The following is a 27,962-nucleotide window of genomic DNA, read 5'->3' as shown; positions in this document are numbered from 1 at the left end:
AACAGCGAATTAAGTGTGAAGGAAATGTCTGTTGAGTTGGCCATGATTGTGTATGTTGTGTAGGTGTGCGTGCAGGATGGCAGTGTGCCGACTGTCGAGTTTGCCAGCTGTGTCGTCAGCCGGAGGACACCAAAGTGATGCTATGCGAGACCTGCGAGAAGGCCTACCATCCTCACTGTCTCCGCCCCGCCGTCACCTCTATTCCCAAGTACGGCTGGAAGTGTAAGGTGAGCTCACTTCTAATGCCGCATCCACATGTTGGTCCAATGACGACCAGCGCCAGCGTGTGGGGTCAGAGACTGGGCCAACATGTGGACTAGGCATTACATCAGTTTCATTAGTATACGATTAGTTTGTGTTAAAACGTATTAAAACTTTTAATCATTTTTTTATGAATCGTTGAATTCTTCGATGAGCTTCTTTATCATACGATTAGTTTGTATCCAAATGTATTGAGACATTTTTTAAAAATTCTATTGAAATCCCTGGCTCGTTCCATCGTCGTTTGTTGAAGCAGCATTGAACTATTGATGAATTATATTGATTTTTCAATCAATTTTATGTATTAACAGATTAACACAAAAAATGCTGCGTTTTTAATATCAATAAATATATGAATTATTAGTAAATTACGTGTATTAATTCTCTTTGTAATGTTTCAATTATTGGTAAATCCAGAGCATTTGACTTTCTCTTGTTATTTTTGTGGAAAATTTTACTGCGTTTTTAGTATTGAGAAATGTTATGAGTTATTAGTAAATTCAGTGCATTCAATTTTTCTTTTTAATTAATGTTTGAATTAATAATAAATCAAGTGAATTTGATTTTTCTTTTGTTTTATAACTATTTTTTAAAGTACAAATAGATGTATTAAAACATTTTCATATAGAATTACTTGTGAACTTTTTATTTTTTTTCGGAGACGGATAGTTTAAGGTATTTATCTCATTATTAAGAGTGTCAAAATGAATGATTTTTAATTAAACAAATATAAGCGTATTCTAATAATTTGATTGTATATTAAGAGATGCTGTGGTGTTTCTCCATACGTCAACGTCTTATTCTTTCAAATATTAGCGTTTTTATCATGTGGCTTATGTTGAAATGTGGATGTTTGTGTTTTAGTGTTGTCGACTGTGCAGCGATTGCGGCTCTCGAACGCCGGGCGCCGGCCAGAGCTCGAGATGGCATGCGCACTACACGGTGTGTGACTCGTGCTACCAGCAGCGCAACAAGGGCTTTTCCTGTCCACTGTGCCATCGCGCCTACAGGGCCGCTGCCTACCGAGAAATGGTCCAGTGCTCCAGCTGCAAAAAGTCAGTCCTTTACCATTAATCCTTCCTATTATCCTTTGTTTGTTTGTTTGTTTGTTTTTAAAGCTTCCCAGAGACTCTAATCAGAGTATAGGAATTGTCAAAAATTTATAATACATACAGTATTACAAAAAAAGAAGAAAAAAAAATTACACAAAGGTACCCTCTCTACACACAAACTCTTCTGTGGTATAGAATACTCCAAGCATCAAAAAACTTTTTAATTCCTTCTCAAAAACATCGACATCTTCACAATTTTTCAAGTGAGTAGGAAGCTTTCTAATGAATTTAAGGCCCATATATGTAGGTTTCTTCTCAAAAAGAGCTGTTCTGTGATACAGTGAAGCATAGTCTCCTCTATTTCTAGTATTGTATCCATGCGAATCAGCATTTCTAGTCATTGTCTTTCTTCTAACATGCATAATCACCTCATAGATATAAATAGAGGGAACGGTTAGTATGCCTAATTCTTTAAAGTGGTTCCTACAGGACACTAAAGGCATAATACCTTTGATCGCTCTTTCTGGTACGACCCACCCCACACAATAATGGCATAGCGGATGTGTGACATTATGAGTGAGTGGTAGACTGCCATTGTGAGTTTGGTATCATTCAATCTTCTTATTTGTCGGAGTGCAAAGACTCCAGATGCAATCCTCCCACAGAGCTGATCAGTATAGAAATCCCAAGAGAGATGCTGATCCAGAGCAACCCCTAGGAATTTCACGAAATGAGGCTGGTTAACATTTTTTTCATTTATCTGTACATTAATAAGTTGATCTATCCTGGAATTATTTCTATGTTTAAATTGTAAAAAATGGGATTTTGGTGAAAATCTTACCTTTCTTACCTTTGATGAAATAGGAGTGTTGGCAATACTCTTAACAATGTGTACGTTATGTGTACAGTAAATTGTTCCAGTTCCAATCGTAAATTGTTCCATCACGTGACTAGTGCAAAATGTTCCCATTGAACGCCATTTCAAAATCGTTGGTTCAAGCTTTTGGCGCGCACTTTTAAAGTTGATTTACACCAAAATGTTTCGTTCACTATATGCGTGAATGAAGAAAGGCTGTTTTACAAACTTACCGTCTAGAAAAGTGTGCATTTCTTTCATTCCATTACTCTCAAATTTTCTATAGAGAAAAATTCATTTAACGAATGGTTATCAAACATAATTTTGTTGGTTTTGTATTCTATGGCTATGCTATGGTAAACAAGCTATCAGCGCATGCGCAGCCGCAGAGAAGCAAGCAGACTACAAAATTCAATCGACCAATGAGAGCTCGGATAGTTGGAACTGTACCTTTTTGGAACAATTTACCACGCTTCGACTGTGGGTCAGGAACTTGGAACTGGAACTGGTTTCTGGTACAGAATCTGTCAAAATTCTTCTCATGGGACGCAGAACTTTTTACCTGGTAAATTGTGAATCGGACAATTCACCACATTCTATGTACACAGAACGGGCCCAATATACTGTCATGAAGCTCACTTTAAGCTGTCAGGACAGCTCTACGTTGGGAGGCATTAGTGGTATTTAATTAGACTGTAGGACAAGCATGATAAACATGCACATTCTTCAAAATTATATTTTTAATATGTGAATATTTCCTATTTTAGTTATAATCTTAAATATTTGTTCTGTGTTTAGTTTTGAAGCATCTAAATTTGAAAATCTACTTTGTGAAAATACTTGAGGACTGAAAATTTTGTGAATTAAAGGACTACAAGACTTGACCTATTTCGGACTATGTGTTATCTAAATTTGGGAGAGGAATAGCACAAGGTTACCTTATTTTTCCTCTCCCTATCATTTTGATAATGTACTAATTGTATAAATTAATGAATGTATGTTGACATACACATACACATGTTCATCATCAGCGAGAGGCTTCTAACATAAAATAAACAATAAATAAACCACTAGAAAATTACAAATTTTAATGATAGAAGAATAATTTAATCTCAAATAGAGCAACAAATAAAAAATAAAAAACAAAAATTAGAGATAACCTCAAAAACCTTTTGCTCGAAGCGTTTCGCTGCGATCACAGCTGATAGATAGATGAATGACTTTTATTTATACTTTACAATAAAAGTGATGTGGGCGAAATAATTGAGGTAATAAAAGCCCCCTCTTCCATTTAACCCACAAAGCTGATGGCACAACAATGTAAGTTAAGACGACTGTGTAGCATGCATGAATATCATGCATGTTCAACTGCTTATGGCCAGCCTAAGAAATGTCCACAGTTTGAAGTGGTTCTCACTTTCTTGGTACCTGAGCAAAAAATAATCTGATGACACCACAGGTGTTTGAAACTTGTTAATGTTTTTTCTCAAAATGAAATTTCTTATATTTGACTACATCTTTGCGTTCTCATAAATCGTCAAACTTGATAAATTTACTGTATTCTGCGTATCTTCTGAGAAAACCGTTGTTCACATTCTGTTGAGTTATTTTTGTTGAAAATCTATGTGGTTCACTTATATGAATCTTGAAAAAATCCAGTGATTCTTGAAAAACGGCTTATGCTTATGTAGGTGTGCCCATCTTTATTTCGCCTATATTTTTTTGTCTTTTAAAGCAAAGCAAATAATGTAAAAAAATGTTGTATTCCGAAGAGGTTTTTCATTAGTATTTTTTTTGAGCTCTAGTTAAAATGTTTTGTAAGAATGTATCATGTTTAGCAAAATAAATTAATTTTTGAATTGAAATTGAAAAATAGACTTTTATTCATAAGTATTTTTGAAAGGTGTAATATGTATCAATTTTATCATTTATTGATAACTCTTGCGATTGTATGTAACGTATTTCTATTTAACTTACTTAATTTTTGGCTACTCACTGTGATTTTGAATTATTATTTACAATATTAAATATCGTCTATTTCAATTTTTAATTGAATCCATGTGGGTTGAGGTGTTGACGAATGATAGACTTGGGTTTTATAAAAAATCATTAATCTTCAATTTTATCATTATTTCCAACTGAATGTTTCAGTAGAATCAATTTTCAATTTTCTTTGAAATTGCAGATTTGTGCATGGAACATGTGATGCGGAAGCTGATCTTCCGACATACCAACAGAAGAAAGAGACGAATCCAGAGTATGAATACTTCTGTCCTATTTGCAAAAACGAAAGACAGCATGTTATCAAACGGAAGGATAGTAAGTACACTAACTTATGCATATCTTTACTGTATGGATTGATTCAAGTTGATTTTTGTTCTGCCCGACTCAATTTAATCTTGAAGTCTGCAAACTAAATGTACTGAAACTGAAATTACTTGACAAGCTATTGCAATTAGGGGAAGCTTTCATAAAAATTGAAGTTAAAGCCAGTCAAATACTATGGCTCAGTTGCACAGGAGAATATTAAATTTTAACCGTGATCAAATTCTACGAAAACCTATCAGAGAAGCCTTCTTTTCAAAAAAGCCTTCTTTGATTGGTTCTCGTGGCATTAAATCATGATAAAGGCTTTTGTGCAACTGGGCCTTGATATATTAGTTTTATACAGAAAAAAGATCAACGTCTGAAATATCGCTCGTACCTCGTCACAATATTTAAATAACTCTGACTTATATTGTATAAAATGTTACCCCATAATTATCGTTGATTTGATTATTTTTTGGAAATATAACTCTCAATACTTGATCAAATGTTGACACTATTGATTGAAATTAATATATATTAATGGGATTACAGTACTTCTTCATCGTCAAACATTTATTCACTTCGAAGCATTTGTATTTCATAAAATTGCATCTCGTGTAAGATTGTTCAATAGTTCTCTGGATTTGTAAAATCCATTGAATTATTGGTTATTGGTACTTTTGAATTTATTTTTTTTGTCTAGAATAGGATTAATAATAAAGGAATATTAATATGAATCATCGTTTAAGTTAGCGTTTATTCTAATCCACATACATGAATCCAAATCTAATATTATTTTTGTTTCAATTGTAGGTACAGAGGAATTAGCTGTGGACTCGAATCTTAGTGCTTCTCAAGAATCGTTGGTTATGGACGAGTATGATTATGATCCATCCAATGAAAAGGTGATTGATTTTCAAAATTATTCAAGTTACCAGTTCAATAACCTTTTCAGTTTGAAACTAAACTCACCTGAAGCGTTATTAATAAAGGTAGATTACAATCTAATTTATCCTGTAGTAACAGATCCAAACAAAATTCAGATAACAGGTAGATAATGATGAACATTGCTCGTAATCGTGAATAATTCTGCAGTTTTTATTGAACTGTCTCAACGTTCATTTCGAATTTTGATTTGAACTTTGTTTTATTTTATTCATATTTTTTATATCGTCCCTTTTTTACCAACTCGTCATTTTTTGGTTGAGTTGTGCTATATTATGTTATTTGTTAGGCCTATTGTTTTTTTTTTGTTTCTGTGGAGTGGATAGTGATTAAATTGCATAATGGAGCTGAGTGATTGATTATGGAAGCCGTCGTTTTCTAACTCCAATTTACTTCTATTTATTGGCGAATTTCTAAGTTCAAATAATCTCCCATGCCTAAAATTTTGTCCAACTGGCAAAAAATTTATTCAAGTTTTTGGATTCATTTTCGTATTCTATTCGACAAAACATTCTTTTTCAATTACTAATTTTGCTCAAAAGGTTTTGGTCTTTGAAATAATAGCGGTGATATTGCCAACAAGCTATGGCGCGTATGTCGAGATCATGTTACGTGTAAATCAAATTTGTGTTTTATAAATCTTGACAGCCTAAAGTTACGTGTAATTTAAATCTGTTCATACAATTTTTCAGCCCTAAGTCAACAGGTATGTTTCTTTTTAATTTTGTTACTTACATAATTTTGAATTCCCTCGCTATTTTATTTCAGTGTATGGAATTTATTTCTTATGTGTGAATGTGTTTGATCTTGACAATAATAAAATTATGAAACTGATCAATTCGAATAAACAAACTGATTTCTATTAAGCTGATTTGAATAATATGGGTTATCTGTGATGATTTGATGAATTATATCAATATTATTACTAATTGAATTTATAATTACTTAGTTTTGATCTATGCTGATGACTTGTGAATTGTTGGTAGAATCTTGAAATCTGAGAGTTTGAACTCTCATTTTCCTTCAATCAAGTTATTGATTTATGTTCAAATTTCTAAGTATTGTCCAACACAGCTTCGTATTTATATATATAATTCAGTGAATATATAACACAATGTGGTAAATTTTAATAGTTATTAGCCTCTTCCCAATATAAGAAAACTGTACGAAAATTTTGAATCCTGTATACACTGTGAGCCCAAACTAACCAACAAAAGAATCTAGAATCTATCTTGTTTTTAAATTTTTCAAATAAGTAAAATATTTATAAAGTTTTCAATTCATTGTTTTCTCGGGTACATTCTTTTAGTCTTTTTCTTAAATCAACCTTCAAAATTAAAGATTTACAAATAACTCCCGGACGAAAATTAAGTGGCGAAGTAGTAATGTGTGCTTTCATAACCTAATAATACTTTGGACAACATTAACTTCTCATCAGCCTACTTTTTCCTCCATGGTCATATTATATTATGATTATAGTGTGTACAATAGATGAATAAATAAATTAATAAATGTAGTTGAGAGATTTATATTACCAGCTAATTAATGATAAGTTAATGTATTATCATTGTTTTCGGGGTTCTACAATTTATGAGCGATTTTTCCATTTGGAATTATATAAATGTTCAAAACTTGTTTGAAATGATTCAATGTATAACATAAATCAGAAGAAAAGAATTCTATGTACTTTCTAAAAACTATTCTAAATAGGTACTTTCCAAGTTACACTGTACGTTACATTCAACCTTTAAAAAATGGATCTTCAAGGGTCATGTGGACAATAAATCCACAATTGAAGTTTGAAGTTTAGCGCTAATCTGGGATTGCATGATCGTATTTACTATAGTGTATTCAAATTTCGAAGTCAATTTACAATCTTCGTTGAAACTAAGATAAGCTGTTCAAACTAGCTATGGAATATTTTTATATTTACATGAAAATAATACATTTAAGGGATTGAAAAAGATGTGACTGGAATTTATTAGAATGATGTTTGTTTGGTTTTGTTAGCAGGAAAGTCAAGCGGTCGGACTTGGCAAAGGCAAGCCGTTCCTGAGCAGTAAGATAGCGAAGAAGCGGCTGCTGGGTCAGGGCTTTGTGGGTCGGCCGAAAGGATTCGGCAAAATGTCGTCGATCAATGCCGCTCTGGCCTCCTCCTACCAGAAGAAGAACCAGCGCTTTGCCGAGTATGGCCGCAAGCGAGGCCCCAAGACGAAAATGCGCGGAATATTCGGCGTGCCTGGTGTCGGGTTGCAGGTCAGTGCAGTGACTTGAACTTTCATTCATTTATTTATTATTTATTTATTTATTTCATGTTACAAACAAAATACATTTCAAATAAAAAAAAATACACATTTTTCCATGCATGGGCAAAATGCCTGTGTGCAGGAAAGAGTAGCAATCTGAATAGTTCATAATGACAATAGTTCATAATAAGTTAACATAATGAAATACATGACAATACATGTGAAAGATGGAAAAGTTGAAATGAGAGATAGAAAAATGAAGTATGAAGTGAAGAAGAAGAAGAGAGAGAAAAATGAATGAGGGGCAGAAAACTCACTGTCAAGCAAAGAACAAGAGAAACGGATCAGAACAATGGCCAACCGACTCAGCATGCATTAAGGCTAGTCTTATCAAAAAGTATAATTTGATTTAAGAAAATCTAAAATTCTTATCCTACCAACCTCCAAAAGCCATCTATTAATGTGGCGTTTGTATACGCCTATGGACCGTGTTTCAATGTATTTAATGTGTTGGGGGAGTTTTGAGTAAAGTATACTTGCTTTATAGAATGAATTTGTTGTGTTTATTGATTTGGATACTCTAGGAATAACAATGCCACCGTTCACCGAGCTCCTGGTTGTGTATCCACGTTGCACTTGAGCGAATATGTCTGGTTTATTCTTGTAGATGTGCATAAGTAGGGATCGAACATACAGCTGATTAATATTAAATACTTTAAACTCGTTAAATAGGGTTTCAGTAGGGTACCTACTATTTTTCTGTAACGCCGTTTTAATAATAGATTTTTGAGTCACTTCCAAGGGATTCAAGACAGTCTTTGTGGCGCCTCCCCAAGCTAAGATACCATACTGTAAAGCTGCGTACACATATACGCGCTTCCAACCCGCACCTAGCACGCTCCGCCCTCGTACCGCCCTCGTTCCTCCATCGAACCACAGTCGCTCCGCCCCCGCACCCATCATGAACGTTACGGAAGATGTTAGCTCTTCTCGCGTTCCCCGGTCGAACCACTCTTGCTCCCCGGTCGATCATCAATCGCTCTGCTGGAGTGACGTTCGGTTGCAGAGCAGAGCGAAAGTCTGTAGATAGATTGGGCATACGCATAATATACTTGCTTAATCATTTCAATATTCATGATTTTACCTAGAAAATTGAAAATGTATAATAATTTCCTTAATTTATTCCTAGTGAAAATGATATGGGAGCTCCATTTCAAACGTTTATCGAATAATACAACTAGATACTTATATTCTGAGACAGCTTCAACTGTGTCACATACCATACATTCATCCAATGCTCCACATGAGTGCAATTTTAATTCCATATCCGCAGGTTCGGCATCTTCTCTCAGACAAATTGGCATGCACTTAGTTTTACTCACATTGACAGTTAGACGATTCTGATCGAACCATCTTTTCACTTTCTTCAGTCCACACTCTGCATACAGTATATTTGAGCAATAGTCGTCATCCCTGGTGTTGAAGAGACACAAAATTCTACATGTAAAAGACTGAAAATATACTTTTTTCAAATGCGTAATATTGTAGAGAAAAGAGAGCATAAGAGGATATTCCATGGTATATAGGTAGAGTAGTTTATGATGCAAATTTCAAGCCGATTTTTTGTTAACTCAGCCGATTACTGTCGGCTACCGTCTATTATTACTGTTTTGACCGGGTGAGAGTGTAAGAACGGCACAGTATGAGAGACAACCAGAGTGTCTATTATTATTGTTTTGGCCGAGTGTAAGAACGGCACAGTATGAGAAACTAGCAGCATCACATAGCTTCACGAAAAAACTACCAGGACTATCGGCTTGAGTTGACTTTTAAAATTGGAACATGAACGCCTCATATCAGGGATATCTTTCTTTACTCCATGGTAATATAAAATACTTTTGTGTCATTTATTTCTGAGCTGAACCATCGTAGGCCCAATTGTATTCCAGAAACAACTTGTTGATCTGTCACATGCGACTCAGTCATTCATTCATTCTCTAATTCCAATATTGTACATTTTTTGTGCATGAAATTATACTGTTTACATGTTGTATACAGTTGGTATATAGAGTGGTATACAGTTCTTTAACTGAGTGGAGAACAATGGTTATAATCCTTGGCATCTCATTTTTGAAATAACTTTAAATTGTCCAGATTCTGAACAAGTCAAATCTTCAAAGTTGAATTGAAGTTTCTCAATAATGAATTGAACAAACAATATTCTCATCCAGTTATTTATTGAATTGGTGATCAATGAATTTGAAGACTGGAACCTTAGACTTATTCTTATACGAAAAAAGAGTTTGAATTCAGGATTCAATCATTCAATCGTGTGGCTTCTGTGCTTACATCAGCAGCCCACTTTACTCCCCTCTTAAAATAGTTCTCAGACTCTCGTCTCTAAAAAATTAAAAAATGTTATTATTCATGAACATAGCTTAATAAATTGAAATATATACCAATTATTAGTATTAAATTAATGTAATTTTTATACAGTTCTATTCAAGAGTTGTAATTATTGTATTCTGCGCTCTTACTAATTCGACCCTTCATGAAGCTTCTGGAGGTTTCACTTGAGAAGAGTATATAGGATACTCACAGGCTTTGTAACTCATCACGTGAAAATAACATTATAAATAATATGAACAGTAATAAATATCCTGTCTTCAACTACACTTTAGAGCTATCAATATGTTAGTAGAAATAACCAATCTTGCAAGTGATATAATCACGTCCTCATGATTGAGCATCAGTCATTCTTGTTGGTGATACTTGACGATTATTTCATCCACGTACCTTCTACAAAAGGGGCATATGGAGGGGCTATACATTAGTACAACAAGAGAAACTTATATCATTATTATATGACAGGTTCCCTGTTTGGCAAAAGTGGTTACTATTATTGCAATTGGTCTGATTACACAACAAAACACCACGGGCTGCAGATGCCCGTCGTGATACTAATAAACTACATTATTGTAGCCAATTATCTACTTATGCTGCTAATTATGTACTGATTGTACTAATAATCCAATTACGCTATTAATAATCCTATCACGTTCGTTGTTATACAAATAAGCTAAATTATTGTTGATGATGCTAATAAATTACTTATGATGCTAATTATACAGGGTGATTCATAATTATGGTAAAATAATTTAATACGTGATAGTAGAGGTAAAAATAAGAAAAAAAGTTCATATTAACATATATCCATAAACGCTTCATTAGCGAGCTATACAGGGTGAAAGATTTCGCCCGGAATTCAGTTCCTCTGGTGAAGTACACCGATGCTGAATTTTTTGGCGACTAGTTTTTGAGAACCTTATGCTGGATTCATATGGAAAAATATCTGAGAAATTGAATAAAACTAGTCTGGAAGCTGTAGTGTGAGTAGTTTTTGAGAAAAAAGTTGAAATATGCAAAAAATCCAAGTAGAAAAACACAGACTTCTATGTTTGATGCCCAAAAACTTTCTTTAATGACCAGTAAACAAATAATTCCTCGCAATAAAAATTGTAGAGAATTTAATTCTGAAAAGAATGATGTAAGCTGTGTAAACTAAATTCAAATAAAAGTTGGATAAAATGTATTCTTATGTAGTACATTACACCACAAAAATTTGCTGTTTTTATGAGGAGAGAACTAATAACTCATAGTTTGTAGCTGATTGCAAATAAAACATGGATTTTAATAACAGCTGATTTATTATGTTTTAGATAAGAAAATATTTAAAAGAAATTATCAGCTGAAAATTATTTTCAGAAATATTTTAGCTCACTGTTGAAAAAAAAAAAAAAAAAAACTGTAAGTTAGGCCTACTGTAACCACTCTGTGTTTTTTGTTTAATCTATTAACCAGTTATTTGTAACCATTCCACTTTGCTTTTGTGTTAAGTGTTAACTTTTTAAAAAATGGCAGGTAATCCTAGACATTATTCATACTCCGAATTAGCTGACATGCTTTTAATGTATGGAATGGGACACTACTGTAATAGTACTGAAGCAAGACGTTTGTATCAAGAGAACTTTCCTAACCGAGTATGTCCAACTTCAAGGTTTTTTGCCACTATTCATCAACGTCTGTCTGAAACAGATTCTTTGATATCCAAAGAGCACATTTATGCAGGCAGACCCCGATCTACTATGACTGTTGAGTTAGAAGAACAAGTTCTTAATGAAATTCATGAACATCCAGAGAAGAGCATCTCTCATTTCATCAATCTATCATTTGGAGGATACTAAAATAGCAACAAATACATCCATACCACCTCCAGAAAGTTCATACTCTATTTCCACGTGACTGTATTCCCCGTGCTGGTATTTGCCGATGGTTTTTAGTAAAACTTGTTTACCCAAACTTTTTAACAACTGTTATATTTACCGACGAGGCACACTTTACAAGAACAGCTATCGTTAACATCCACAACCAACATATTTGGGCAGCTGAGAATCCTCATGCCATCAATCCTAATCTTCCACAACATCAGTTTTCAGTAAACATTTGGGCAGGAATCATAGGATATCATCTACTTGTGTTCGAGGTTCCTCCCACGCTTAATGAATGGCATGATCTACTAACAACTACTAATATCTACTTTTGGTATAAGTTTAATGTCATTTAGATTTATGCTACTTCCATATAAAAAAAACTTTTCATAAAAAACCGAATATTTTATTAGCAATCAGCTACAACTTATGAGTTATTAGTTCTCTCCTCATAAAACAGCAAATTTTTGTGGTGTAATGTACTACATAAGAATACATTTTATCCAACTTTTATTTGAATTTAGTTTACACAGCTTACATCATTCTTTTCAGAATTAAATTCTCTACAATTTTTATTGCAGGGAATTATTTGTTTACTGGTCATTAAAGAAAGTTTTTGGGCATCAAACATAGAAGTCTGTTTTTTTCTACTTGGATTTTTTGCATATTTCAACTTTTTCCTCAAAAACTACTCACACTACAGCTTCCAGACTAGTTTTATTCAATTTTTCAGATATTTTTCCATATGAATCCAGCATAAGTTTCTCAAAAACTAGTCGCAAAACAATTCAGCATCGGTGTATTTCACCAGAGGAACTGAACTCCGGGTGAAATCTTTCACTCTGTATAGCTCGCTAATGAAGCGTTTATGGATGGATATATGTTCATATGAACTTTTTTCTCATTTTTACCTCTACTATCACGTATTAAACTATTTTACCATAATTATGAATCACCCTGTATACTGATGGTACTATAATATCTGATTTTGTACTAATAGTAATAATTGAGAATTAATAATAAGTAGTGTTGATAAGAGTGGAAATAAGTAGTGTTGAGCGTGTATTTTTGAAGGGAATGAGTGTTAATGGGTAATGTTGGTTGTGTTGTGTAGCGACCGCAGGCGGACGCCTCATCAACCAGTAAGGCAGATGACAGCGAGGCGGGCGGCGAGAATCGACTTGTGCTCTGCTCGGCCAAGGACAAGTTTGTGCTCACGCAGGACGTGTGCGTGATGTGTGGCGCCCTAGGCCAGGACCAGGAGGGCTGCCTCATCGCCTGTGCCCAGTGTGGCCAGTGTTACCATCCCTACTGTGTTTCAGTCAAGGTCAGCTAATCAAACATAATCAACTAATCAATAAATAAATATCTATTGCTCTTAATTTTTTTCCAATTACACTTACACACGCAAGATACAATACAATTATACGAGTGAATACATGAAAAAAATATAAAATCAAATGAAAATATTACTAGATCAAGAACGAACAGTGGTGCAAAAAAAAGGGGGAGGGGTTTCCAACTATGACTATCTATTTACTAGGAAACCCTTCAATCCTTGAGGTATCGTAAAAAGTGATTTAAACAATTCATGAACCTTTCAGTCAAGCGAATGGAATGAGGCAGTGACAATTGGAAACATGAGTAAAATAAATTCTTAATTATGCTGTCATCGGTAACAATAGCAATTGAAAACTTGAAGAAAAGGAATTCTAATTAGATTACTACCAGTAAAATGTAAAGTATCATCTTCTACTCGTATTTCATGCCACATAACTAATCAATCTTAGAAAAATAATAAATATAAATTGTTCATAAATATTTTAACAATAGATGGACCTTTTCAGCCAAGAGAATAGAATGAGGCAGTAACAATTGATAACATGAGTAAAATAAATTCTAAACAGGCTACTATCGGTAACAATAATTGCAATTGAAAACTTGAGAAAAAAAATTCTTATTAGACCACTATCAGTAACATGTAAAGTATCAGTATCTATTTCATACCACTCAACTCCAATCAATCTAATCTGTAATGAATCTATTCTGTTTTTTATTTTAAGTTGGGATCAGGGCTCTACAAAAACCTCATGGATTATTATTATCTAAAACGTTGAAACGTTGTCGTCAGTATTCCATTTTCCACAATTCAGTCTCATATTCATATTACAAAATAATGATGATATTCGAACACAGATATCGCTTTTGAATGAAAAAGTCTTGCAAATTAACAATAGTTATTGGATAGTAAATTTACGACAGCCTAATCTGAATTACAGGCTATAAAACGTTTTTAACCTGGGATCTATTCCTTAGAATATAAGAATGAAGTTTGTGTTATGATGTTTTTGCAGGTGACAAAAGAGATATATCCCTAGACTTGTATATAATGAATAGTTCATTATTCATAATTTATTATTATCATTCATTATTTTGTGTTTTGATTTTTTACAGGTTACGAAAGTAGTTCTGCAGAAAGGGTGGCGGTGTTTGGATTGTACGGTTTGCGAAGGCTGCGGGCAGCGAAATGATGAAGCCAGGCTAATACTGTGTGATGATTGCGACATATCTTACCATATCTATTGTATGGATCCTCCATTAAACTATGTGCCTCGCGGAAATTGGAAGTGTAAATGGTGAGTAACTCAGCTGCTGTTCAGTTGTATTGAATATCACAATTTGTGTTTGGGGTGTTCACCACCTCTATCAACTCAATAATTCCCATTCAATTATACACCGCCCCTCATAAGAAAATACACCCATTTTCAAAGAAAGAAAAAACACGCTCTAATAACAAATTTAACTTATGATTTCTTAAAGTTTATCCAATTTCCAATAATTGGTCTTTTCTTACAATGAATAAATTGATGTGTATGAGTAGCAAGCATTGACTAAAATTCAAGTTTGAAAATTTCATTTCAAATCTAATAAGTTGATAAATGTACTATCATCTAGAAACAGTTTTTAGTTTTATCGAAAGTACCGTTACTGATAATTGTTTATGATAGTTATGTTGTTATTACTTACTTATTTATTCATTGGATAGAGCAAACAATAAAATAGTCAGAAAAGAAAAAAGGCTTTTGCCCAAAACTTCTTCCATTTCTTAATTTTGTCTCAAATTGTCCAAATATTACGTTGGTTATGTCCATGTTTAATTTCCACACCAAATCATTAATCTTGAAATTAAAAATAAAAATGAAACAATTTCAAATTTAGATTCATTAAAACTGTTGTTTTATATGATTCATAATATAAACTAGGGTAAAAATTACAATTTGAAAAGAATAATTTTTCTAGAAAAGGATTCTTCCACAAGATTAAATATCATAATATTATTATCATGAAAAAAAGGATTTTTCCTCTCATCCAATATTTTATCCAAATTAAATATCTGCTTAAAATGTATGTATTAAGGGCCACTTTCTTGTATTCATAAAATATTAATTACTCTATTAATCCGTGCAATAAATTATTCGTGTAAATAAACAAAGTTGAAACATAAAATAATGTTAAGAAACAGGATATCCTATACAAAGATTATTCGTGATCATGCAATAACAATTACAATGTGAAATGATGCTAATGAATATTCAATTTTATCAAGTAGTGTAATAGATTACAATTTAATAGTTATTTATTTATTCTATCTAATAGAATAATTTATTACTTTTTTTTAATTCAAGCAATTTTATTCATAAATTTAATGTAATAGATAATTAATGATATGTTGTTTGTTTGCAAGTAAAATAATGTGGAATGATCCTAAAACTGATGACTATTGATTTATATTGAAATAGCAGTTGAGTTTGATTGATTTGTTTGTTTGTTAGGTGCGCACAGTGCCAGACTTGCGGCTCGCAAGACGCCGGCTTCAACTGTTCGTGGCTGAAGAACTATTCGGAGTGTGGGCCTTGCGCCTCGCGAACCACGTGTCCTGTCTGCTCCGACGCCTACTCAGAGGCTGATCTCATCATCAAGTGCATTCAATGCGAAAGGTAGACAAAACATCATTGCAACTAGAGATTTTCTGCTATTAAGTATTAAATTGTACAAGATTATCATATTATTTTTAAAATTTGGAGTGATCCGTGGTCCAGTGGATAGAGTGCTAGCGTAGCAATGTAGAGATACCCGATTCAAACCCGCTCTTATTACCAAAAGTTTTTGACTGGATCACTCAAGTTTTTGATCATCTATTGGATGGGCATGTCAAAACTGTCGGTCCCGGCTGAAGTATGACAGTCGTAAGGCGTATTGACGGCTTAAATCATATACTCCGGCGAAATGGAACTTCCGTCAGGGACTCTCCACCAATAAAAGCCATATTAATATTATTAGTATATTGTTACGAGCTTCCAACATTGAATGATAAGGAAACCAATGATTTTCTGCACATTCTGCTCATCAATTAACACTCATGTGTTGCTAGTGTGTCATGGTTCCAGGCTATTCAATATTCTAGTAACTTCAGTAATAATATTATGAACTTTGTGTTTGATTTCAGGTGGTTACATTGTAGCTGTGATAAAATTCGTAGTGAAGCGGACGCGGAAATCTGTGCGGAGGAGGGCTACAACTGTCTGCTGTGCCGGCCACGGGATGTCCCTCCTCCCCACCTCTCGCCCGCTGTCACACAGGCCAGGACGCAGGCTGCTCGGCCCACCACTCCCGAAGGTAACTTAATCATATTCTAATTCAAACTTTACAATTTTATTGGCTAATCTTGGAAACGATTACTATAAACCGAGTAAACTAAAGCCTTTTAGTTTAACCGTTTCTTAGTAGTTGATCCCAGATTAGTCAATAACATTATAGTTTGCATAGCAAACACCGTTCAAGATTCAAATTAGAAGATCAGCTTTCAAGTTTGGCAGAAGTCCTGATGAATAAGAATGTTATTGAACGATAAATTGTTCTAAAACGTCAATTTATTAATAATTAAAAATGACAATTTCATTTTCAAGTGACATCATTAGACTTCTTTAAGGTAGAGTTTGACTTCTTCAAAATCATATTTGACTATTCTACTGGTAAAAAAGATGTGATAATGCGACGTGTTATCGGGTTTCAAAATGTGATTACACTTGTTGCTGGATGAAGTAAACGTTGTCCACTATAGTGCTAATGTTGAATCTCAATTTGTAAGTATTAATTTTCAAATCCTGCATTAAGACGTTGAATTGGCCTTAAAATTCGAAATAATTCTTATTCATTATTCTTTGATTCGGAACAAACCATTCATTGGCAATAGCCTGTTTTTCTGAATATTGTATTTGTTTGCTCTATACAATAAATAAATTGAACTTCTGCTGTTTGATATAATGTATGTGAAGATGTAAATCTACTCCTATTTCCCTGAAAATCCTGAATAATTCTCAAAAAATCACAATCTGTATAATACCTGTATTATAATGAGTTTTGGAATGTGCTTATAGAAAGCCAATAGGTCTAGAAAAATTCAAGTGTGCTACGGTTTTTTTCGCATGGCTAAATGTCATAAAACACTTCTTCAATATGTTATTGATTAGTTTCATCCTTTTTATATTTCCACTTATTTTATTAATCTTCCAATTTTACGTTCTTAGTTTGAAAAGTGCGTCAAGTTGTACATTAATTTTCGAACTCCTGTTATCCTGATATGTTTTTGGAGCGTATGCATGAAAAGCTTTTGTCTTCCCAATGTCATAATAGTCATAGTACTTGGAATTAGTAATATTTTTCTATCAGCGAATGCATCCTTATTGTTGATTTTTCCCATATTTTGTAAATCTAGCCATTTTTCTTGTTTTTAAGCTTGCATGGACATTCAGATTTCCAGGATTTTCATTAGTGATTAGGTTTATAGGACTCGAAACTCTTGAATATCTCAAGCTTGTCTTTAGAAAAGTGTTGCCTATTCTAACTTGAATCAGTTTGGCATTTTAAATGAATTTAAATTCTGTATTTATCCTTCACTATAAAACCATCTAGGTCTGTCCAATGTAATCCATTTACAGTTAGTTGAAATAAAAATCACAAATAGCACTACAGATTTTCTGTGAGCTTCATAACTGATGAAAAATCAGAAAGTGCTTAAACACTGTTTCTTTCTTCAAATTGATTTGCTGAGAACTGGAACAATTCATTCTATAGGTATATTACTATCAGTACATAACGGAATAATTTTAGGAAATAAATAAAACTAGTGAAGTGATTTATTAATCCATTGAGTAGTAAGTAAGCATTTCCAACAAATGAGTTGGCCATTGATGACGTCTTAGGTTAGATGTGTTATCTCATGGTCTTAATAAGTAACTATTTCCTCGCTGAAGACATGTGATATCTCAAGTTTTGTTCTCAAGTTGAATGCATTCAATGGTCGATTGAATAAAAAGTAGAATCTAGTTAGTAGCTACCAGTCATTAGTTCCAGCTTTACAAATAAGATTATACATCTAATTCGAAACTTAGCATTTGCTTGAAAGTGATTTAGTGAGAATTAGTAATTCAATTGACGTAATTACTGCCATGTTTTTTAAATTTAATTAAGTGATGAATTCTGTTTTTATTTTCAAAACTTTTTATAATGCATTACCTCTTGTGTTGTTCAATTATCATTTCGTAATCGTTTCTAAAGCGTTCTGCAATAAATTTCTATTTTATGTTTGTTTTTTATTATAATTTTGCGATGGTTTTCTGATTTTGCACTGTGGTTTTGTTCTGTTTGTTTGGTTGCGCTGCGTGTGTAGTGGCTATTGGTATGTTGATGGAAATGTACAAGCAAGAGCAACAACAAGAGGCTGTTAGTGCTCCTCCCCCTCCGCCACCTCCTCCTCAACAACAGCAACAACAACAACAACAGAGTCGCCTTTGGTGCGCAGGCAATTTCGTGGTGGACGGAGTGTGTCTGTCGGAGGCCGGCATGAACCAGATAAAGGCGCTGACCTTGGAGCATGCGCCGCGCAAGAAGCGAGGCGCGCACGGAGCGCGCAAACTGGAGCGCGAACAGGAGCGCGAAGCGGCGCTGCTGAAGCAGGAGGCCGAGGAGCGCGAAGCCGAGAGTCAGAAGCAGAATGCGCTCCAACAGGAGGCTGGTATTATGGCTACTATTGAGTCGGTCGTTGCTGGAGGTTAGTGCACTATTCTACCTACATTCTTTCTATTCCACTCCACAGTCAGATCCACGATATAAAGTCAGTGCAAATAAAAGGACTCAAGTTGTCGATTCTCTCTTACCACCGCCTTCTAATAAAATCAAATTTATTCTGTCAAAATTTGTTAAATCAAATTACATACAGTATAATGAATCCAGAAAAAACAATTTATAAGAACAATGAATTATAAAGTTTACTTTACTTCACCCCGGCAAAACAAAAGTACTACTTGCTGAATTAAAACTAACTCGTATTCAAGTAGGAGCATAGAAAAAGAAGGTTTCTGGATGCTTCATTCACACAGTTCCGCTTCAATATTTTTTTAGAATATCCCGGAAAATGTAAACTAATTTATAATTAGTTTACATGTGCTCTAATTCGATCATTATTGCATTAGTGAGCAAAATAATTGTTTAATTGAAAACATCTAGTATCAACAAATAATATCAAACAGACTGAAGATGTCAATGCTAAAAGCCATTCAAATACTTGTTTCTTGATAGTGTTTGAGTACTTTTTTAATTCCTCTTAGGCAAATAATGAAAAAATTTAGGCTAAGAAAAATAATTTTGGAAAAAGGAGTTGTGTGGGCCTTGGTAGCCTCAGTATGTTGTTGGCTCTATCTCAAATAATATATTTTATTCATCCAGAAAATATATACTCTCTCTCTCTCTCTCTTTCATGATTTTACTAATAAATCATGAAATACTTTGGTAGTTCATCATGTTTCTTCGTAGTCGACAAACGATTTGGCAACAGTGCGGAGGTAGAAATGAATAGAAAGCTATAACCTATGTTATCTGCTCTAATGAACAACAAGGATAGCAAACCAATGTTAATTAGGTGCTGATTTTATAACGTGAATCTCACTATAGAGGTAGTTGGTTTGGTTGAAGATGATTTCCAGTTCATAAGATACTTGAGCCCTGCTTTCCAATGAATTTCTGCTCTGCTGATCAGACATAGAATACCATTGATTCTTAAAAAGGGATGTTAACATTATTACAAGGCTGCCAATGTGTAACTCCCCGAACAGCCAAAACTATTCAATTTTCTGTAAAGTATGGCTTCGAAGGGCTGTAGCAAGGAGGTGTGGAAGGTGTTATTGGAATAGCTTATATTTAATGGTCACAAGATCCAATTTTATTGTTTACATGCATTTCATTACAGAAGCTAATTCATCTCAAAGTACAATTTTATAAAAAAATAATCAAAAAATTATAGATCTATTCGTTATTTTTGGACAAAAATTGTTGATTAATCGATTACTCATTTATAATACTGTTCATTCCATTTTATTATTTTCCTGCTTCAAACTGAATATTCTTTGAGTTTGAATATTCTGTTATTAAATAAGTCTAATTACAAATATTTTCAGATTGCGAGGATGAGATAGAAGAAGATTCTATTTTCAAAGAAGACTTCTACAAAGATGGTATGCAAGTGCCTCCTATGGAAGATGGTAAGCCACCTGAACCGCCGAAAGGCTTCACAATCTTCATTCAGGAAAACGGAGTGATGATACTAAGAAAGAAACGAGTTCGCAATCTCCAAAAACTAGGTATGTTCTACAATCAAATACTGTATATTATGCTAAGTTCATTTATACCATAGAGAAAAGATAGCATAAGAAGATATCCCATGGTAAAGGTCGTTCATTTTCCTAATTTCAAGCCGATCTTTCGTTAACTCGACCCGATTACTGTCTACTCCTGTCTTTATTACTGTTTTTGGCCGGGTGAGAGAGTGTAAGATCTGAATCTGATCATCCATGTCATGTAAGCTCATGGGACAATAAAGAAGTTTCAATTGTAAAATATATATTACAGTATACTATTTTTGTAATCACTTTTGGGATATCATGCCTGTTGTTTCCAAAGTTGTATTGTTTTTTCGAAATAATGAGTAAATTGTGGCTGACAATAACATCAGATCCAATTTCTTTTATAATAGAATTACTTTATAATTCTTTGTTCGAAGAATAAAAATAAGTTATGAACTACACGTTTGATTGATAAGTTTCAAAAATAGTAATATTTTGGTTCATCAGCTCCCTTGATGTGTCAACATTATTTTAGACTATCCATTAACTGCGAACTCACTTAGTCTGTTGTTGCGTGCAGGCATTGGTGGTTTCAATAGCAAACTGCGCAACACCCGGAAAGAGAAGGACGAGGAGCCGGGGGCGGGGGCGGCGGATGGCAGTGTGACGCCCGGAGGCAGTGACGGGGGGGCCACCCCTCAGCAGTTGGCCGGGGGCAACACGACCCCCGGCTCGGACGAGAAGCCACGCAGGAAGCCGCAGCGACGCAAGATCAAGAGCAAGCTGGTCGACAGCTATCCGTCCTACTTACAGGTTTGATCAGTCTAGCTTTTTCACAAAAGATATATTTTAATTTTTGTTGATATTTTGTATCATTGAATCAGTAAAGAACAAAGAATCAATATTACTCAATTGTTCATTCATTCAAGTAACTTATCGATAAAAATTCCCTCTCAATTATACTATTACTGTAATGAAATTATTATGATACTATTATGTAATACCATAATCAATGGCAATACTATATACAATTTTTCCAGAGTGGGTTTTTTTAGAGGCCCCGGCTCGGACGAGAAGCCACGCAGGAAGCCGCAGCGACGCAAGATCAAGAGCAAGCTGGTCGACAGCTATCCGTCCTACTTACAGGTTTGATCAGTCTAGCTTTTTCACAAAAGATATATTTTAATTTTTGTTGATATTTTGTATCATTGAATCAGTAAAGAACAAAGAATCAATATTACTCAATTGTTCATTCATTCAAGTAACATCGATAAAAATTCCCTCTCAATTATACTATTACTGTAATGAAATTATTATGATACTATTATGTAATACCATAATCAATGGCAATACTATATACAATTTTTCCAGAGTGGGTTTTTTTAGAGGAGTGGCCGTAGTCGAGTGGATTAGATGCTGGCTTTATAATTCAGTGGCCCGGGTTCGAATCCCGGCCCGGGCTAGATATTTTTCTTTGACCACTCCCGGGTTTCGGATTGACTCATTAACCGTCGGTCTTGGCTGCCTCGAAAACAGTTGTTAGGTCATGTCAGAAGCCCTGAAATTGATCAGGTGCGACTTGAAAACTCTTCACACCAGACCTGAGCCAGCCAGGTCACTCCATATTATTTTTATCCAGTTTCAAATACAGGGTGATTCATAATTATGGTAAAATAATTCAATACGTGATAGTAGAGGTAAAAATAAGAAAAAAAGTTCATACAAACATATATCCATAAACGCTTCGTTAGCGAGCTATACATGGTGAAAGATTTCGCCCGGAATTCAGTTCCTCTGGTGAAATACACAGATGCTGAATTGTTTGGGGACTAGTTTTTGAAAAACTTATGCTGGATTCATATGGAAAAATATCTGAAAAATTGAATAAAACTAGTCTGGAAGCTGTAGTGTGAGTAGTTTTTGAGAAAAAAGTTGAAATATGCAAAAAATTTAAGTAGAAAAACACAGACTTCTACGTTTGACGCCCAATAACTTTCTTTAATGACCAGTAAACAAATAATTTTTCGCAATAGAAATTGTAGAGAATTTAATTCTGAAAAGAATTATGTAAGCTGTGTAAACTAAATTCAAATTAAAGTTGAATAAAATGTATTCTTATGTAGTACATTACACCATAAAAATTTGCTGTTTTATGAGGAGAGAACTAATAACTCATAGGTTGTAGCTGATGTCAAATAAAACATGGATTTTAATAACAGCTGTTCCAAAACAGCTGATTTATTATGTTTTAGATAAGAAAATATTTAAAAGAAATTATCAGCTGAAAATTATTTTCAGAAACATTTCAGCTCACTGTTGAACAAAAAAAAAAAAACTGTAAGTTAGGCCTACTGCAACCGCACTGTGTTTTTTGTTTAATCTATTAACCAGTTATTTGTAATGTATTGAGTATTATGTATTAATGTATGGAGTGGGACACTACTGTAATAGTACTGAAGCAAGACTTTTGTATGAAGAGAACTTTCCTAACCGAATATGTCCAAGTTCATGTTTTTTTGCCACTATTAATCAACGTCTGTCTGAAACAGATTCTTTGATATCCAAAGAGCACATTTATGCAGGCAGACCCCGATCTACTATGACTGTTGACTTAGAAGAACAAGTTCTTAATGAAATTTATGAACATCCAGAGAAGAGCACAAGAGAATTGTCAGTGCTGTTTAATGTCAATCAATCTATTATTTGGAGGATACTAAAATAGCAAAAATTACATCCATACCACCTCCAGAAATTTCATACTCTATTGCCACGAGACTGTATTCCCGTGCTGGTATTTGTCGATGGTTTTTAGTAAAACTTGTTTACCCAAACTTTTTATTTACCGACGAGGCACACTTTACAAGAACAGCTATCGTTAACGTCCACAACCAACATATTTGGGCAGCTGAGAATCCTCATGCCATCAATCCTAATCTTCCACAACATCAGTTTTCAGTTTAACATTTGGGCAGGAATCATAGGAGATTATCTACTTCTGTTTGAGCTGCCTCCCAGGCTTAATGGCATAATCTACTAGTCTTTTGGTATAAGTTTAATGTCATTTAGATATGCTACTTTCATATAAAAAAAACTTTTCATAAAAAACCGAATATTTTATTTGCAATCAGCTGCAACCTATGAGTTATTAGTTCTCTCCTCATAAAACAGCAAATTTTTATGGTGTAATGTACTACATAAGAATACATTTTATTCAACTTCAATTTGAATTTAGTTTACACAGCTTACATAATTCTTTTCAGAATTAAATTCTCTGCAATTTCTATTGCGAAAAATTATTTGTTTACTGGTCATTAAAGAAAGTTATTGGGCGTCAAACGTAGAAGTCTGTGTTTTTCTACTTAAATTTTTTGCATATTTCAACTTTTTTCTCAAAAACTACTCACACTACAGCTTCCAGACTAGTTTTATTCAATTTTTCAGATATTTTTCCATATGAATCCAGCATAAGTTTTTCAAAAACTAGTGCCCAAACAATTCAGCATCGGTGTATTTCACCAGAGGAACTGAATTCCGGGCGAAATCTTTCACCCTGTATAGCTCGCTAATGAAGCGTTTATGGATATATGTTTAGAACTTTTTTCTTATTTTTACCTCTACTATCACGTATTAAAATATTTTACCATAATTATGAATCACCCTGTAAATGCTGAAATGTTTTTAGTTATCAATGCTTATTAGTGGCAATGAATTGAATTAAGTGCTAACTTGAATAAAAATTTAGGTACATTTTTGGGGAATTATCACGTCCCGTGTACTAGAGTTGTATACTGTTGTCCAGTTACTCAATTCATATCTGTTCGTAAATACATTCTGTCGTCCCAATACAAATGTATGGGGGGAAAAGCTCAATTCATTAATATAATTCGCATCAATAATCAGTCTTAGATATCTTTATTTCATTCAAAACCAAATACATCACAAAAAAGCAGTTACAATAATATGGTCTTTTAATTTCTAATATTTGAGTCACGCACTTGTGCCAACTTACTAATATATTAATAAAACAATATAAAAACCTTAAGTACCCGTTTCTTAAAAACTTGAAAATAATTTAACGACTAGTTTCGACCATTGGTCATTTTCAAGTTAAAATAACTTCAACTTTTAATGAAAGGGTACTACAAGTTTTTATATTGTTTTTATTAATTTGAATAGAGTAGCCCATATAAGTGAAGTGATTTTACTAATATTTATATCATATTACTATAAAAACTAGTAGTTCTGTGAACAGTAGACCTCGCGATCAGTAAGTTACATTGACCTGTCTGTTATGTTTTCTCAAAAAATTAATAAATAATTTATCAATTTAAAATGTGTAGAAATATCCTAAATAAACATAGTGCTTTTTGTTCTATCGTACCGTGACGTGTCGTCCCGGAATGTGATTGTGAGCGCTGTTATCAGGTATGGCTGCAACCAATACCTACTATTACTTAGTAAGTAAACTTAGTAAGTAATAGTAGGTATTGCTGAAACTGTCTACAACGTTGGTGGAAAGATACATTTTCAAGATGTTTTTGAACGGGTAGTATTAGGTCAACTGTCTACTAACGTTGATGGAAAGATACATTTTCAAGATGTTCTATGTTTTTGAACGGGTAGTATTATAGTCCACTAGACAGCTGATTTATCACGAATAATATAATGTAGTCTGATTTTTACTCTAATATTGGCGTATGAAGGAAGCTCCTTTTTCCTTTTATATTATCCTTGAAATGCAAAATTTCCAAAAACCGTGTATATACGGCGACGCGCAATTTAAAAAGGAACATACCTGTCAAATTTCATGAAAATCTATTACCGCGTTTCGCCGTAAATGCGCAACATAAAAACATAAACATTCAAACATTTAAACATTCAAACATTTAAACATTCAAACATTTAAACATTAAGAGAAATGCCAAACCGTCGACTTGAATCTTAGACCTCACTTCGCTCGGTCAATTAAATGCATATTTTTGTTTAACAGGAGGCATTCTTTGGACGAGACCTTCTGGACACAAGCAAAGAGGCCGGACAAGATCTGCAGAGCAGCAGCGAAGAGTCGGACGACGGCCGAATGTCTGTGTCCGACGATAAAACAATCACACTGTCAGAGGAAGAATTGAAGGCCATCGAAGAGATGAAAATCAAACAGGAGAAAGAGCAGCAAGTGAAGAAACAAGAAGAAGCAGAGAAGAGCAGCAAGAAAGCGATGACAGTGAAGACGGAAGAAGAAGAAGAGGAAGAACCTTGTGATGCGGATTTGACGGACATTCTGAAGATATCTGATAATCTGTTGGGTGCCGATTTGGTGAAGACTATTATGACCGAAGGGTGTGCAAACATCAAGAGTGAGGTGGACTCGACTGTCGGCAACAGTTCGACTGACAGTTCGTCGGCTGCTGCCGGCAATCGGAACCACTCCCACAAGGATGAGTTGAGTGATATTCTCGGACCGAATTTCAATTTGGAGTCGATGGTCAGGGAGACAGGTAATTTCTACCGTTACATTAACATTTTCTTTGAAATAGCTTTATAACATATTTGTAACAATTTCTCTTCAGTTCATAATATTGACTAACAGCAATGAGATTTTGACTTGTTGAATTTTCCGGATGTTGTAAGAATTTTTGATAAATTTAAAAGTAGTCGTAAGACTGGACACTAACGACAAGACATGCATGATAAACATGTGTGTACACAGCATTGTCATACATTGTTGTGCAATTACAGCAAAAGGCTTCAAACAAATTTTTTGAGGTCAGGTTTTTGTATCTTCGATTTTTTGTTATTCATTTTTCTCCACTACTATATTTGAGGTTGAATTATTTTTGTATCATAATTTGTAATTTTTCAATGGTTCAATTGTTGTTATTATTGGTTGTTTATTTTATGTTGGAACCCTCTAATTGATGACAAAAGGTGTGTGACAAACAACATGCATGTACAAACATGTTTATCATGCTTGTCCTACCGTTATTGGCCAGCCTAAATTATAGTAATAGGCTATGCTGTGACTAACAATATGAACTAAAAAGTAGATTATATCCATATACTTCTGAATTGAGTAGTATTTTTAAATATTAAAATACCCATATTTGTCAGTAATCAGCAGATTCCAACTCAAAAGTAGTGGACCAAAATCAAACGAACTGTTTACATTTAGAGGGTAACATGGAAGAAAAAACATTTTACATTCACAGTAATTCTTTTGTGTCTGTATTAACTTCTTTTTACACTACTCTTGCCTGTCTCCATTGAATTGTCTATTTTTTTTAATTTGTCAGTAAATAGCAGATTCCAACTCAAACGAACTGTTTACATTTGAAGAGGGTGATATGGAAGAAAGAACATTTTACATATACAGTAGTTCTTTTTAGTAGGTATTATATCTTTTTTGCACTATCCTGTCTGTCTCCATTGGCACCCTAATTTCTGCCTTATCTCATCAACCATCAAATTGTTTTACTTATCTTGTTCGAATATCACAAATTTGTTCTCCATCAATAAAAATACGTTTTCTAATGTTTCTAATAGCATTGTTCTAATCGATTACCCGTTGTTGACTGATTTCTGGCTTACTGAACATCTTCTAATGTTTCTCACTCTACGTCTTTCTTTGTGATCCATCTTTTGACTAATTCAGTTATGTAATTTCACTTATCGTTCTAATGGCACTGTTTGAATTGATTGCAGGCTTACCGAACATGGACAGCAAAGACGTGGAGGAGATCTTCAAGGGCGTGCTGACGGATGACTCTCAGGATCCGGAGCCTGAGCCGACTGCCGTGTTGAACAGTGGTGGGGGGACTCCCACCCTCTCTGCACCACCTCCTCCCCCCTCCCCTCTGCAACGCCAGCAGTCGCTGCCCTCTGTGGTCACAAACTCGCCCATTGGCTATCCGGCCGCCTCGCCTTATCATTCCGAGTACAGCAAGTAAGTAGTCGACTTGCTACTAGTATGTTATTTTCAGAGCAAATAGTATTTTTAATATACTAACTTGACTTAGACAACAATGGAATTCACGAAGGTTGTTTTCATTCAGAAAGATTTCAAATGAGAAATATTTATTGAATTATTTACAAAGATCTGGAAATTAAAAATTAAATTAAGTTACCCTTTTTTAAAACTCTATTATAGTAATAAAGTAAACTTTTAACAAAAGGGTACTTTGATTCCTTATTTCCAAATACATAAGAGTTGCCCTCAACAAAAATAATTAATTTACAAAGATATATGTGAAGGCAAACAGGTAAAACACAAATATTGTCTCCTCAACTCAAGTTAACATTCAAATAGATTTAAATATATGAATTTAAAATAACAAATTGAATTGAGAATTGAA

At 34.0% G+C, this 27,962-nt stretch overlaps 1 protein-coding gene across 1 annotated transcript in view; it reads left to right on the top strand.

Annotated features, from left to right (window-relative positions):
- The window catches only part of LOC111047752 (histone-lysine N-methyltransferase 2C), a 151,216-nt gene that overhangs the window by 22,776 nt on the left and 100,478 nt on the right, over nt 1-27,962 (top strand). Inside the window, 14 exon segments of the mRNA XM_039435095.1 lie at nt 64-227; nt 1,126-1,316; nt 4,355-4,488; nt 5,290-5,381; nt 7,432-7,677; nt 13,050-13,262; nt 14,390-14,571; nt 15,769-15,933; nt 16,443-16,612; nt 18,666-19,046; nt 20,449-20,631; nt 21,194-21,426; nt 25,604-26,108; nt 27,313-27,553. Coding sequence (XP_039291029.1) covers nt 64-227; nt 1,126-1,316; nt 4,355-4,488; nt 5,290-5,381; nt 7,432-7,677; nt 13,050-13,262; nt 14,390-14,571; nt 15,769-15,933; nt 16,443-16,612; nt 18,666-19,046; nt 20,449-20,631; nt 21,194-21,426; nt 25,604-26,108; nt 27,313-27,553 — 3,100 coding nt within the window.

This window comes from Nilaparvata lugens, chromosome 8 (assembly GCF_014356525.2).
Source record: "Nilaparvata lugens isolate BPH chromosome 8, ASM1435652v1, whole genome shotgun sequence".
NCBI classification, from domain to species: Eukaryota; Metazoa; Arthropoda; class Insecta; order Hemiptera; family Delphacidae; genus Nilaparvata; species Nilaparvata lugens.
Note: the sequence above shows the minus strand (reverse complement) of the source record. Positions and strands in the feature narration are given on the sequence as shown.